General features: G+C 59.8%; 1 protein-coding gene and 1 long non-coding RNA gene across 5 annotated transcripts in view; one reads left to right on the top strand and one right to left on the bottom strand.

Annotated features, from left to right (window-relative positions):
- COL4A2 (collagen type IV alpha 2 chain) overlaps positions 1-15,269 on the bottom strand; it is a 164,985-nt gene that overhangs the window by 18,701 nt on the left and 131,015 nt on the right. For all 4 annotated transcript variants that reach the window (XR_014819956.1, XR_014819955.1, XM_021065909.2 and 1 more), the window contains exons 21-29: positions 12,962-13,054; positions 11,649-11,812; positions 9,176-9,248; positions 8,980-9,086; positions 7,882-8,083; positions 7,218-7,277; positions 5,377-5,433; positions 4,721-4,828; positions 1,570-1,791 (exon numbers count right to left, since the gene is read on the bottom strand). Coding sequence is in view for 2 of the 4 variants with exons in the window: in XM_021065909.2 (XP_020921568.1) it covers positions 1,570-1,791; positions 4,721-4,828; positions 5,377-5,433; positions 7,218-7,277; positions 7,882-8,083; positions 8,980-9,086; positions 9,176-9,248; positions 11,649-11,812; positions 12,962-13,054 (1,086 nt within the window). In the remaining 2 variants the exon portion in view is untranslated. The remainder of the gene's footprint in view (positions 1-1,569; positions 1,792-4,720; positions 4,829-5,376; positions 5,434-7,217; positions 7,278-7,881; positions 8,084-8,979; positions 9,087-9,175; positions 9,249-11,648; positions 11,813-12,961; positions 13,055-15,269) is intronic.
- Positions 14,202-15,054, top strand: LOC146398731 (uncharacterized). The gene is made up of 2 exons (XR_014819961.1): positions 14,202-14,374; positions 14,918-15,054. It is a non-coding gene; the product is annotated as an uncharacterized LOC146398731 (long non-coding RNA).

Genomic DNA, 15,269 nt, shown 5'->3' with positions numbered 1-15,269 from the left:
GCACCACCTACCGCCTCAGGCTTGTTCTGCAAAGACAGGTTTTCTGGCGGGGGGGACGTGGAAAATGCACAGAAGTGAAACAAAGGTGGGAAGCTCACGCTCTTGCCCCGAGACAGGCACTCACACCTCGGTATCTTTCCTTCTGGCCTTTTTCCTGCTCCTGTAACTACACCTAGATCGTAGATGTTTGCAGAACTGACACCCACTTCAGCTGCAGGTTGGTTTTTCCTTCCTTTTTCAGCTGCACCCATGGCACATGGAAGTTCCCTGGTCAGGGATCGAATCCAAGCCACATCTACGACCTATGCCCCAACTGCCCCAACTCTGGATCCTCAACCCAGAGTGCCACAGTGGGAACTCCTTAAGTGCAGTTTTAATCTAGCTTTCTTTCACTTGATATTTATAGTGGGAGCATTTGGCCACATTTGAAAGTACTCTTTTCAAGCACATTAAGTGGCGACGTGCGTAACTTCCTGGTCTGCCCGCTGCTGCCGCCGGGGGTGGTCGGATGGACATGAAAACAGTTTCTCCAAACTGATGCTTTGGAAATCTAAGCTTTTACCAAAAATATCCTGCCTAGACCAGCTGGGCATTACGGTGACACTGAACGTGGGGAACTGCCACAGGCTTGAAAGGGACCCTGAGGCCGTTTGCTGTTGCCACACTCTGACTTTTTAAAAAGCTGCCACAGGCACCCTCTGTAGAAGAGCTGGGGCAGGGCTTCTACCCTCAGACTGCAGAAGGGACCGGCAGGGCACACGGACACTTGCTCCCCAGCCTGGGGTGTCCACCTGCCCATCGAGAACCAGGCGTCCCCACCTCACGGCTCATGGCTCCTGTGAAGGCCGCCTGCGGGCCTGGCGGCTTTGGGTATAGACATCACTTCCTGCACCGGGCGGAGCCCCGACGGAGGGGCTCGGGCACCGGGCTGATGACAACAGACAGTCCGCACACCGCAGCTGGTGCATCTTCGGGGACCCCTAATGGGCTGCCGTCTCCCCACCCGCTCGTCGGTCAGGCCGTGTCATCAGAGCCGGGCGTCTGGGTCCTCAGGGCCCGTTTTGCATAAACCGGAAGCTCAGAGCCTTGGACGCCTTGCTTATTTGCCCAACAACGGGCGTCTTCCGCTTTGCTAAACGCACGTGGGTGATGCTGTGAACTCTTCACGCCTCAATTCCACACCCGCAGAGGAAGCCGCGCCCAGATCGTCTCTGCCTTCCTCGCCACCCCCACCGAGCACCGCGGGCCCTTCGTCACACCACGTGTTCTGCTGAAAGCAGCTGTGAGCCCCCCACGATGGCGCCCCCCGACCTGGAGACAGCACACCAGCTAACTGTACTAGAGGAAGGGCTGAGTCGGCCACCTGTCCTGGCGGCGGACGGTAGACACAGCATGATGGCCACCATTCCAGAGCATTCCAAAGGAAGGTTGGCACCGAGCGGGAGAAGCAGCAACGAGACTCATAAGCACAGTCCCGGGGTTCCCACCAAACCTCCCGGAGGGCTTTTTGAGCCCCTGGGGAGCGCGGGGCAGTGGCCAGGCCCCTCCCCACCCGCCGTGGCGACCTACCTCTGAATCCAGGCGCTCCTCTCTCTCCTGGGGGGCCCTTCAGCCCGGGGTGTCCAGGCAGTCCGGGGTCTCCCCGGGAACCCGGCTGGGCCCCCAGGACTTCTCCAGGAAGGCCCTTGTCCCCTGGGGGTCCGACTGGCCCTGGCAGGCCGGAGGGGCCTGGGAGTCCGTCCAGGCCGGGGGGGCCCACTGCACCTTTGGATCCTCGGGGCCCCACAAACCCTGGAAGGAAACACATGGCGTCCCCATAATCAGAGGTCAGCATCATGGCATCATGGCATCACGTAAGAGAGGTACCAGAACGAGGCTGAGGCAGCAGGGGTCTGTGTGGGGCAGCCGGCTCCAGCCCTGGCCCCATCGCTGGCCTCTGAACCCACAGCACTCGCAAGGCTGTCCTCCTGCCTCCCTGCGCCGTCTGGCCCCAGGCCCAGGGTGCAGTGGAGGTCGACAAGCGCTCTGAACCGACTTTCCCTGGACTGAACCCTTCATCATTCGTGGGCTCCTGTGCTGCGCAAATAATCCCAGAATCGCTTCCAAGCTGTGTGTGCAGGTGAGGGCAGATCCCAGGACATGAGGACAGACCCCAGGAGGTGAGGGCAGATTCCAGGAGGCGAGGACAGACCCCAGCAGGTAAGGGCGGACCCCAGGAGGTGAGGACGGACCCGAGGAGGTGAGGACAGACACCAAGAAGTGAGGGCGGATCCCAGGAGGTGAGGACGGACCCCAGGAGGTGAGGACGGACCCCAGGAGGAGAGGGTGACCAGACCCTCAGAGCCCCAACTCTGTCCCCTCCCATCCCCCGTCCTGGAGCGGGATCCTCAGACATCGGCCGGTTTGGAACAACTCTGAAGGGGAAGCGAGCCTCCCTGTCGCCACTGCCACCATGTCCGGATGGAGGGTGGTCTGGCCACGCCTGGACACCACAGCAATGGTCTCTTCAAACCACTTCCCCTCTCAGGCTCTCACCCTGATGTGACCTCAGACTGAACTGCAAGAGTGACAGTCACACGTCTGTCCAGAAGGAAAGGCTTCTGAGGTCACTGCCACCAAGGTTGGTGGGGGGCGTGGGGAGGAGGCCTTCCTGCCCGTCCCGGGCACTGACCGGCTCTGGCCTTAACCCGAGTGTCACTGGCAGACCCCGTGTCAGGGTCTAATGATGTGAAGGGGAGAAGGAAGAGGCTCTCACGGAAGCGACGGAACTGCTCAGGGGACCGGGCCGCCCCGGCGCGTGCGGGTCTTACATCTGGGATGGACTCTGAAGGTGGCGTTTTCTGTCCGCTGCCCGCGGAGCTGGGATGGACGGTCCTTCTGCCGCTAGGACAGGTGACGTGCATTTGGAAAAGCGAGGCCTCGGTTCCTCTCGCCCGCCTTCCTCTGGTCTCCCCACTGCCCTGTTCTCTCAAGGGCCAGCGTGTCCCCACAAACCAGGCTTTCTTCGACTACAGTGACCTTCCGGAATTTTCCGAGGAGGCGCATCCCACTCATTCCCCAGGCCCTGCAGTTCCCCGGGCTGGGCCCGCCTGGCCAGGCAGGGAAGTGATTGCTTCGGAGCCACAGAGAGAAGGTCTCAAGAAGCTGCATCTTCGCAGACAATTCCCACTTCGCTTTAGGAGGTGTGATGGCAGCCAAGTGGCAGCGCTCTACCTGCAAAGGCCCCGGCCTGGCCGCAAGATGATGCCGTGCGCCCCTCCGCGTGCGGGCGCAGACCACCCCTCGCTGCTCTCCGGGCCTTGGCTCTGCTGCTCTCTGGGCCTTGATAACAGTCACGGGAGCAGCCGCTCCTAGTCTGCAAATCATGGACCGACATGCAAGGCTCCAGGCTCAGGTGTGCAGCGGCGTTTGCAGGCTGGGATGCTGAGTCCTGGACGCTCGATCAGGATGGACGCCAAGCTGTATGTTTAGCATTAAACCAGCTGCCCGAGGGCAGGACAGGCAAGAGGCAAAACTCAATGAGTCTCTGCTGAAAACACTTGCTCAACGGTCTCAATCTAAGGAACTACTCTTTGGTGTCACAGTGCAGAGATCTGGAGGGTTCTCTCGGGTTCCGGGGCCTCGGTTTGAAGGGATCGCTGAGCCGCCGGAGGGCGTGGGAGGAGTGCCAGGGGTCTGCGTGCACCGGGCCTGCAGCACCGAGGTCTGCGTCCCCGGGTCCGGCCGGCCTGTCCCCGAGGCGCCAGGGGGAACGCGGCCGCGGTGTCCTGACGTGTGTGGGGGTGGTTATGGAGCAGAACCTCCTGGAGGCAGATTTCATGCCAACCAAGCAAGAACTTTCTAGCAGGAAGAGAGTTTCGAAGTCTCACAGTGCCGGGTGGCTGATCCCCACGAGGCTGGAAGAACACCTGCGGGAGCCTGCGGGGTGTTTGCCTCGGGGACCTCACTGGCTTCCATGGTTTTGCTCAGACAATGTAGTCCCCGGGGCCTGGGCCTCTGCACACACAGGGACACAGGCGTGCTCTGGGCCGCGACCCAGAGGGACAGCTGTGTTTGGGGTCACTGAAGGGCGTTCTAGAACAGGTGGACACCCAGGCAGGTGCGCCCAACTCTTCACCCCAGTCGGTGACAGAGGCTCGCTCATCTCCCTCCCCACATGGCGAAGAGGGCATCATTGGCTTCCGGGACGCCTTGTTGGGTCAAGTGTGGATGGAATGGTGCAAAGTGTTCACTCAGAGGAGCTGCACCCTGCGGGGGGCAGACAGCGCCACGAACCGCAGAATCCCAGGTGTTCCCTGCGTGGCGGTGGTGAGTGAGCAGATGGGGAGCGGATGATGAGGGCGCAGAAGAGGGTGACGCCAGGCGCCCTTAGAATGTTTACTATCAAACACAGAAAAATCTCGCTGCCGCCTTCGTCCTGCAAGACCCCAGCGTAGCCTTCGTGCTGCAGAGGGTGATGTTTTAGTTTCCCAGAGCCAAGAACATACATTACTTGTTGGCTATGCTCGCGGCATCTGGAAATTCCTGGGCCAGGGATCGAACCTGCGTCACAGCAACGACCCGAACTGCTACAGGGACAATGCCGGATCCTTCACTGCTGCACCCCAGGAGAACTCCCCAACAGTTTTCAAGTGTGAGAAGACAGTGGTGCTGGGGCCACCATCTCACACAGTCACTTGCTGGGCGGAAGGGGCTGAGTGGGCGTCCCGCCCTGACTCACCTGGGGGTCCTGGGAATCCCTCGCGACCTGGATCTCCCGGGAATCCCTTCAGCCCTGGGGCTCCATCAGCTCCCGACGGCCCTGGGATCCCTCTGAGGCCCTTGGCACCTAAATAACCCAAAGAAACCAGGTCAGAAGTGGAGGGGAACCCCCAGCAGGAGATGAACTGGAGACTCAGGTCTGGCACCTGACTTAAAAACGTGGTTTCTTAGGAAGCTGGGAAGGGACGAGGCTGGGGGACATCAGCCCCGAGACAGCTCCTCTGACAGCCGGCGGGGCTGCGTCTCAGTCTGCACCAGAAACAGAGGGTCAGTCTACACTGGAAACGAGGGTCAGTCTACACCAGAAATGGTGAATCTCAGCTCCCATCACAACCTCACGGTCTCACTGACCTACGACTTCCTCGACTTCCTGCTGTGAAACCGTGTTCACTGTCCCTCTTCCCTCACATCCAGCGTGTGTCTATTTTGGGCCGGGCTCCCCCGCACCCCCACCTCGTGGCTGCTGGAAGCCATCCTGCTGCCGCTCTGAGCCCCTCCCCCGTTGGGGAGCTCAGGACATCGGGGTCAGGGAGGCAGGGGGCGGAGGAAGAGCAAGAGAGAGGGGAACAGAAGATGCAGACGCCCAGAGGAAGGCTGGACGTGCTCGCTCATTACCTGGGGGGCCGGGGGGGCCCGGCTGGCCTGGCGATCCCTTGGGCCCTCCGACACAGCCTGGGAAGAGAGGAAGAAGTTGCTGCAGTCGAGGTCAACACCGGACCTCACCGCTTGGGAGCTGCAGAAGTCAAGAGCGCCCGCCAAGAAAGCCAGCCACGCTTTACCATCGGAGGAATTTAGTGATCTAATTAGTCTGGAGGCGGATGTAAACAAGTCTAATTTCCCTGCGTAATAACATCAGACTAGTAATATAAAGTGCAAACGAAGTCGGTCCAGCCAGATAACCGTCTGAGCTGGCAGTGAGTGGGTGGTCCTCGGCGAGGGCCACACCTGGCACAGCCACGTTCACCTGGCGCCCTGCCCCACCCCCGAGTCAGGCAGTGTGAACGCCTTTCTTCGTCTGGAAACTTCCCCCAGGGATGGAGGAGGCTTGCGGTCTCAGAAGGAAGGCTTTGACTTCTCCTTTGGGACTTAGGTCACTTTCAGAATTAGCCTCGGCCACTTGCTGCTGAGAGTCACGCAGCACTTCTGGCTGGTGACACTGGCAGGGGTACTTTGTCGGAGGCGCCCTGTGGGCACAGTAATGCTTTCCCACACCCTTGGTCCGTTTGCCTGGGGTTTGGCAGTGCTCCTGTGGTGGCCCGACTTAATGGCCAAGGAGGGGCTTTGGGCTCCTCTGCCACACGAGGGGTCCGGGGCACAAGGACAGCCACCAGGTCTAAAGAGAAAGGACCCGGCCATCTGCAGGGGCCCAGCCTCGAGCCCGCGGAGCCTCACTGCCGGGCCTTCCCACCTCTGAGCCCAGCCGGCTCTGCGGTTGCCCCTCCTGCCCTGCACCCTGGCCCCGAGCACCTGACCAACTCCCCACCCCCTGCAGGGGACCCACAAGTCCTGACGCTGCTTCTCCAAGCCCCGCCTTCACCCTGAGGGTTACGCCCCAACTCTCAACAGCCACCTGGGAGCCACTGTCCTCCAGACGTTTCGCTGGCACCTTTAACCACGAAAAATCTCCCCCTTTTTTCCTTTTTAGGGCCACACCCATGGCATACGGAGGTTCCCAGGTTAGGGGTCCAATAGGAGCTATAGCTGCCGGCCTACACCACAGCCACAGCCATGCGGGATCCAAGCCACGTCTGCTACCTACACCACGGCTCACGGGTAAGGCTGGATCCTTAACCCACTGAGCGAAGCCAGGGATTGAACCCGCATCCCTCATGGTTCCTAGTTGAATTCGTTTCTCCTGCGCCACAATAGGAACTCCTAACCGTGCAAAATTCACCCTCTCTGCTCCACCCTCCAAGCCGGACCCATGCTGGCTCCCCCTCGTGTCCGGGCCTCTTTCTTCATCCAGGCTTCCCACCTTGGGTTCTGAGCCCCCGGCTGGAGACTTTGCCTGTCTGACGGCAGCCAGGTCAGCTTCCAGACAGGCCCCGCTCCAGCTCCCCCCCGAGCCGGGCCACCCACGCCTCCTCTCCCCCATCGGCCCCATGCTTTCCACATTCCCGCATCGCTGGACCAACTTCTGCTCAGGGGCCCCTGGACCCCTCACCCCACACGACAAGCAGCTCATTCACAGCCGCCTTTGCACACACACACAAACCGGCATCTACTTCAGGCGGGAGCGGACTTCTCTGGGCGTTCTCGCCAACACTGTAAACAGAGGCTTTGTATTGTGGGGACGACTTGGTGACATGATGGCCCTCAGGCTTGCCCCTCCTTGGTCCAAGCCCGCCCGTGTTCCTATTCCCGATGCAGCTCCGTGCCCACAGCAGGGGCTCCCGCCAGTTCTGTAAGCTGCGAGTTTTCCAGAACCCTGCAGCCGCCTGGAGGCTTTACAGTACCTGGCTGGATGACTTCCTGTCCGTCTGCTCCGATGGGCCGCTTCACACCTGAGTCACAATCTGGAAGCGAGACAGTGACAGAGTGAGGGGCTTTGGGAACAACGGGAAGTGCCTGGCCTGTCCAAGGGCGTGTGTGTGTGTGTGTGTGTGTGTGTGGTATATGTATGTGTGTGTATATGTGTATGTATTTTTGTGTGTAGTGTGTGTGTGGTGTGTATATGGATATGTGTGTGTGTGGTGAGTGTGAGCATGTGCGTGTGTGTGGTGAGCATGAGCGTGTGTGTGGTGAGTGTGAGCGCGTGCGTGTGTATGGTGTGAGTGTGTGTGTGTGTGTGGTGTGAGTGTGAGCATGTGTGTGTGTGGGGGTGAGTGTGAGAGTGGGGGGGGGCTCCCGGGATGGCCGGGGAATCCGAGGCCCTTGCTGAGCCTCCGTGAGTCCAGCGCGGGGGGAGGCCCCTGCTCCAGCAGGTGAGCGCAGGCTGCGGTGGGTTTGGAAACCGCTGTGGAGGGCGTCACCTGGCCGAGAACCGATGCCGTGACAGCATCTCACACGCTTCCCCTCCGCCCCCCCGGGGGGGGTGCACACACCCAAGAAGAGTGGCATGTGTTGGAGCACCAGCAGCGTCTGGTGACTTTGAGGATGCGAGCCTGGGTCCCTCCGTACCTATCTGTCCAGGGGGGCCTGGGGGGCCAGGAGGCCCGGGGAAGCCTGGCGGCCCAGGTAATCCGTCGTCTCCGGGGAAACCACGCTCGCCTTTGGGGCCAGGCAGGCCCAGTCCTGGGGGGCCCCGATCTCCTGCAAGGCCCTTCGTGCCGGGCACTCCTGGGTGGCCCGCGTCCCCTGGGGGGCCTTTGATGCCATCGCCCTGTGAGAAATTCCATTTATCTCTTAAATACATTTAAACCTCCAGGACAGCGTACCCCAGCTCCCCTTCCTCGTTGCCCCGAATTCCGTGCTGTGGAAACAGCAGAGGCGACTAGAAACCGAAAAGCCACAGTCCATCCAAGTCCCAGAAGCGAGGGCAGACTTTCTAACAGCCACGCACGACACACTTGGTGAGAGTTCTGAACAGCCTAGGGGCTGGGTGGGTACTTTTCTCTTTCCACAGCCACTAGGGCCCTGCTCCGACCTTCGCTCTCGGGGGGCGTTTTACCCGAGAACAGGCTGGCACCGACCTGGATGCATGGGAGCAGGAACCTGCTATTTTGGTGTTAGGATGGAGCACTTGGGACCCAGCTATTCGGAGGGATTAAAGCCTCGGTAAAGGACAGGGGTCTTCGGTTTGGACAGGTAAGAGCAGGGCCCTTGTCGGGAACAAGGAGAGGGAGGAAGGCCAGAAGAGCAGGACGCTGGCGGCAGGGCGGGCGAAGTCCGGGGGGAGGGGGAGGGGAGTCTGTCTCAGGGGCTGCCCGCCCGCCCGGTCCCACCTCAGCCTCCCCGCACAAAGGAGGCAGGGCTCTGCGTGTTATCTCTCATCCTCTTTTTCGCAATGTTGCAAAAAATGAGGTGGTGTATTTTCCAACCACTCCTGGAGAAACAGGGTTCCACCCCCACTTTAGAACATTCGCCCTGGGGGGCTCTCCTTCATGCCTCACTCCAGGACGAATACTGATTTCCCCTTTTTCTTTGAAATGTTCACTCTGGGCCTGGCTTCCAAGCTCGCTCACTGTTTCCTAAGGTCAGGTGCACTGGGAGGCTGCGGCAGCACCTGGGATGCTCAGGTGAGTGAGGGGTGGCCGGCTGCGCCAGCCTCGTACTCACGGGAGGGCCAGGAAGGCCTGGGAAGCCGTCGAGTCCGTCACGCCCTGGGGCACCGTCGTCCCCTCTCAGGCCAGGCACACCTGGGACACCTGGCTGGCCTCGCTCACCTGGGGAAGGATCGCAGTGTGGGTTTACTCACCCGGGGTGGCCGCGTAGTGGGGCGAATGGTCTGAGCCTGCTGGCCACAGAGACTGACCTTTGGTGGTGATTGTTCTGGAATCGCCCTTCATTCCTTTGGGCCCGGGGGGCCCAGCGTCACCGGGGGCTCCCTGTGGAAACAAACAAAGTGACTTCCTCCTCCCCGGGACAGGCATCCGAGAAGGCGTGACTTCCGTGCATCTGGCGTGAGGGACTTTGCCTGTCCTCAAGCCCAGACTGCCCAGAACTGTGGCCGCCAGTCACAAAGGCTCAGCGAGCACCGGAACGGGGCCAGTGGGACGGAGGCACGGAGCTTTAATTTTTCATGAGTTAAAACGTAATGGAAGCGGCCGCCCATGGCTGGAAGGTGAAGATAAAGGCCTTGCTTCTCAAAGTGTGGTCCCCAGGCGGGCAGCACCAGCCTCCCTGGGAGCCTGTCAGGAATGCAGAAGCCCAGGCACCGGAACCTCCGTCTGCACTCGGCCCACGTCCCAGGGCTTCGTCAACCCATCAGCTCCGGAGCCGCCTGGATCTACCACACGAGGTGCTAACTAACGCCAGCTCCGTGGGGTCCGGGCAAGCTGAGCTTCTGAGCACAGGACGGATGCTCGAGACCCTTCGATGGTGAAGCTTGTCTCCGTAGCAGAAAGCGAGGCTGGCAAAAGTCATTCTTCAGAGACAATGCAGGGCAGGAGCTCTCTGAGCTGGAAGCTCGAGTTTAGGTCTTTCAGTGAGCGGAAGAGCAGACGAGCATCTCAGGATGCATCTTAAGGTGCATGATGCCAGCTTGGGGGCAGCCCGAAGTCGTTGTTATTTACAAGAACACGGAACTTCTACTGTCCATTTAATTAAGCGTTTCAAGGGATTATGAGTGCTTCACTCCCAAACAATTCCACTGTCACTTGATTTACTGACTTGGCTCTTTGCAGAAGAGGGTGGCATCTTCTCAGTACCCAGAACAGTGCCTCACACACAGGCACCGCTCCACGGGAGCTTCTGGACAGGTGGATGGACGCGTGAATTCAGTCACTAATTGACTCCCCTAGTCAAGCGCTCTGCAGACCCTAAACCACAAAAAACCGACGCAGGCGTTCCTGCTGCAGCGCGGCTGGCCGACACACAGACATGCGACTAAACGCGAGAGAAACACGGCACCGGGGTCCCTGCGCGCAGGCGCCGAGGGTGTGCCTGCAGGACGGGGGAGGGCGCCTGCTCCTGGGAGACTTTAGACACTCCACGTGCACAAACTGGGATCCGTTTGACGTCTGGGAAGTGGCCAATCGTTTTGTGAACAATCGAAAGGCCTACCGGCTACGTTACCATTCAGTTTAGCTTCTCATTTCGTCCACTTTTTCTGAAGACGTAGCCAACCACGGCGTGTCACTGGTTGTCATTGTTAAACCAGGAGGCAACGCAGCGCCTCCTCTGTGCAGTTGGATCAAAGGACTTAAGGCCCAGGACCGGCGCAGGGAGGAGCCTTAGCCGTCATCTTCTCTGCGCAGCCCCCTCGACACGAAGCAGTGGCGCCGCAGCCTCTCGCGGCGGGGGCTTTGCACCTGGCCACGGGGCCGGACCCTCCGAACTGTCCTCGGCCAAGTGTCCCGAGCGAATGTTCCTCCACGGCTGAATATACAAAATGATAGCGTTTTCGCTGATTTACTTAGAAGTCTCGCTTTTTATCGCGTTGAGGGAACCGTCCTAAAACATGAAACCGGTCCCATCTGAAATATGAAGAGGTGAAGGCTATGCTTTACATTCAAAAGGCTGGGCGTGTTTTTGAGATGTTAATTCACATACTGGAAAATTAACCATTTTAAAGCCTTCGATTCAGTGTGGGTTTTTTTGTTTTCAGTGTTTTCACAAAAGCCTCTGCAAGCTTCACCAGGACCGAGGTCCCGGCCATTTTCATCGCCCCCGAGGGAAGCAGTCCCTCCCTTTGCCCTCCTCCCAGCCCTGGCAACCTCCAACCCACCTCCTGCCTCCAGATTAGCCTGTTCTGGTCATTTCACATGAACAGCATCTTGCACTATCTCTTCTCTTGTGTCTGTCCTGTTTCACTGAGTGTAACGTTCCCGAGGGCACACGCGTCACACTTGGCTGCTTTTGATGGCTGAGCGATGTCCCCCCCTGGCGGGGGGCGCTATGTCTGTTACCATCCGGCAGTTGATGGCATCTGGGTTGCTCCCACTTTCAGGGTCGTCTCATGAAAGCTGCCGTGAACATGTGTGCCCAAGTTTCGCTATGGACACATGCTTCAGTTGTCCCGGGTCTGTCCTGGGAGGGGACTTTCCGGGTCGCCCGGCTCCCCTACATGTGACTTTTTGAGGAAGCATCAATCTGTTTTCCCAGCAGCGGCCCCCTTTCACTGTCTGGCCAGGAAAAGCTTTAAAGTTCCTCTTGTAGAGCGTGGCTTTTTGGAGTGGAGCCTGGGTGCACACGGGTGGCTGCTCTAATGCTGGGTTAACGCAGTAAATAAAAGGCGGGAGGTGGGGACAAGGACAGGGGTCAAGGTCGTCTCCTGGCTCTCTCACCTTGAAGCCTGGGAATCCAGGAATGCCGTGCTGGCCCGGGTCGCCTTGGCTCCCTTTCCGCCCCGGCTCCCCGTTGATGCCTGGAAAGCCCTTGGGTCCTGGCGGCCCGGGGAGACCCCCGACGAATTGGTCATCCTCTGCGCATTTACAGTCGCCGGCGTCACCTGCAGCGGGGGTGGGGGTGGGGGGCTTGTTATGTGCTCGGGAAGCACGAAGCTCTCCGCCGGCCCTGCAGGCAGGTGGGGGCTGGGCGGGGGGCGGGCACACTGCAGGGCACGTCTACTCTCGTCCCCACACCCTCGTCCTTGGACAAGGAGCCTGAGGGAATGGTCTCCGAGATGCTGAGTGAAGGTATGTAAGGAATAGGACCCTTCACAGAGGTGCGGCCAGAGCTGGGGACTCGGTGACAGTAGCTGTGGGAAGCCACCATGGGACCTTGGGGGCCAGGGGAGGAAGGTCCAGGGTCAAGGGGAGCTGGAGGGAGGGCGGCCTGGCAGTGGCTGTGGGGCTGGAAGCCAAGGTCCGGGGGGATAAGGGGAAATGCACCCTCCCTCTGTCTTGGCAGGGCTGGACCCAGGGAGCCTGGCGGCAGGGGCGGGGGCAGGCTGGTGGCTGGTGGTCAGGTTGGGGCCCAGGGCACAGAGGGTGAGGTTCCCAGGGGGCTGAGCTGTCCAGTTACCCAGGACGGCTGGTTCCTGCGGGTGCCCCATCCTCTGAGGACCGGGATGCATCCGCGTGTCTCACAGGCACACAGAGGTCCGGTGGTTAAACGTCAGGATGCCCGGGGTGGGGGAGCCGAACAGGCCCTACTGGGGTCCCCCCGACCCAGGCCAGCTCGCCCCTGGGAAGGTGGGTCCTCCCAGGGGCAGCGGGAGGAGGGAAAAGGCAGGAGAGTTTGCTCTCACGGCCCCACCTTCGAGCCAGCACCTGAGCCTCTCCGGAGTCTCGCCACCTCTGCCCTAATCCCTAATCTCCGTCAGGGCCACACCGGCTGCTGCCCTTTGCAAATACTGGTGACATTTTCTTGGAGCAGAATGAACCATCTGAACTCAGGCTAACAAATCACCGTGGGTCTTTTCTGCCCCCTGTGGGGCCCTGTGCTCCCTGAAAATTGGGTGCTGAGGGTGGCAGACAGGACAGAGACGGTGAGGGATGGGTGCGAAGGAAATGCGGAGCCCCCCCCCGCCCGTTCCAGTGCGATGTCCACAGGGGGAGGGGAAGCGGGGGCTCATTCCCACCTCAGAGCCAGAGACGCGGCGAGGCGGGCTGGAAGGGCTGCACGGCGCCCAGCCCGCGGCTCCCGGCACTCTTACCTTTCCAACCTTTCTGGCCGCGAGCCCCCGGGAAACCGGAAGGCCCAGGGTAGCCCATGCTGCCTTTGGCGCCTTTGAGGCCGAACAGGAAATCTGAAGACAAAACCCATGAGGACACACGTTACACAGCCCTGGGGACCCCGTCTCTCCCTGAACCTGCATAAGAAGGTTTAAGGGTAAGTCTCCCAACAGAAAATGACCCCCACTCCCAGCCCACCCCAACGGAGGCTGCTCTGTGGCCATGGCGTCCAGGGGCGGAAAGACAGGAGAGCGCCTCCAACCTCGTTTCTATTAAAGTCTAGAAGAGAAATCTTTGCTTTGCAGAAACACTGAGTCCTAAGGTCAGTTTGGATTTCTTCTTTAACCTTCCTTCCTTCCTTCCTTCCTTCCTTCCTTCCTTCCTCTCTCTCTCCCTCCCTTCCTTCCTTTGTTCCCTCCCTCCTTTCTCCCTCCCTTCCTTCTTTCCTCTGTATCTTTTTTGGCCACCCTGTGGCATCTGGAGTTTTCAGGCCAGGGATCAGATCTGAGCCACAGTTGCGACCTGAGCCACAGTTGTGGCTCTGGATTCTTAACCCACTGTGCCAGGCTGGGGATCGAACCTGCATTCCAGCGCTGCAGAGACACCACCGATCCTGTTGCACCACAGTGGTGCAACAGAGTTTGGATTTTTTAAACTACACGTTTTACGTGTGTGCTAAAGTCATGGGTTCTAAGACCAGCAACTGCTGGTTCCCAGAATGACAAAAACCAGACCCAAGCAAAACAATAAAAGACATGAAGACGAGCCTGCTGCCTGGCCCTGCCCTCTTCCCTGGAGCAGGGGCACCTGGCGCGCCCCCCAGGCCCCAAGCTCCTCCGTTTCACCCCTTGGGGTCACACACGTCGACACATGCACATGTGAGTTCGTGTAACTGTATGGATGACTTGTGATTCGTCCGCCTCCCCCTCCCCCCTCCCTAGGACCAGGGCACTTCGGCAGGGCTGCCCCGTCTGCAGGGCCCTGAGAATTCCAAACAGGGACGTCCAGGCAAGGGTGTGAGAAATGGCCTCTAAGAGCCCACAGGACGCTCTGGGTCCCTCCGGAGCAGAGCGCCACCTCGTGGTGGGAACAGGGCCGCACACGCCCGGGAAGCACGGGCTGGGATGGAGGGCGGGGCTCCAGCTCTGGGGCGTGTGATGGGCGGGGCCCTGGGAGAGGGGGCGGTGCCGGGGGTGGGGACGGGAGCGAGATCTGGAGCTCAGTTTTGGACACGAAAAGCTGGCCATGCCTGTGGGACACACGGGGGTGACGAGGTGTTGGGTTAACCGCGGGACGGCGTGCAGCTCAGAGCCCAGAACTGGGCCAGGGAGGGAACAGCACAGAACACTTAGGGACAGCTGGCGCGTGACTGGTATTGCAATTCTTGCGAATGCGTGAGTACGCTGGGCCGAGACAGAGACAGAAAGTTCGCCCTCTCCTGGAGGGTGGTGGTGGTGGGGACCCAGCAGAGGAGCCTCAGGAAGTCAGCAGGCGACCCAGAGCCCGAGAAGGGTGGGCAGAGGGGCCGCTGGCAGCCTCCCGGGCCAAGGGCAGGCTGCTGGTGGGGCAAATGGCTCCCAGGACGCGGCTGCACGGGTCCCTGGTGACCAGGTCAAGGGCAGGCGCGTCCAGGGGCGGACTGCGGGCTTCATGTTATGTCTCCAGCTCTCCTGATACGTGAGATTAAAATAACTAATCTCCCAGACGGAGAGGTTGTGGGGGTTCCTGGCAGCGTTTGCAAATCTACAGGAAGGGCACTTGGTGGCCATCTCAAGGGGCCACCCCCCACCCCAACGAAGCTTTTTCTTCATCCGCTACATTACCAATTTCCAACAAGTCCTGAAGGACAGCGGGCGCCCCCGCCCTGTTTCCGTCCCGGTTTTCCTCCAAGAGACCAGTGGCCGGAACAACGGGGCGGTAATTTGGACTGATTCTAGGGCACAAAGGAGCTGGCCCAGCAGTCGTCTCAGTTAACTGAGCTGGAACCCGGAGTCAGCGGAATGTTCAGCTCAGAAAGAAAAACGACTTCCCGGTCTGACTTTGCTGGAGCTGCACAAGACTACAAATTCTGCTTTCCATCAGTGGCAGCACAGAAAACCAGGTGACATGCAGTGAACAAGAAAAGGACCAACGATCTCGGTCCAGGGGGAGAGTGAAGAACTCTGTGGAGTCGAGGTCATCGATAGTAAATTATGACTCTACTTGAAAATATTTTATTTTATTTTATTTTATTTTTTTTTTTTGTCTTTTTGCCATTTCTTGGGCCACTCCCGCGGCATATGGAGGTTC

Source organism: Sus scrofa, chromosome 11, assembly GCF_054392235.1.
Source record: "Sus scrofa isolate SSC_HxYL_T2T_F1_AM1 chromosome 11, Sscrofa_HxYL_maternal_Yorkshire_Landrace_v2.0, whole genome shotgun sequence".
Taxonomy (NCBI): Eukaryota; Metazoa; Chordata; class Mammalia; order Artiodactyla; family Suidae; genus Sus; species Sus scrofa.
The sequence above is the reverse complement of the archived record's forward strand: the minus strand, read 5'-3'. Positions and strand labels throughout refer to the sequence as shown.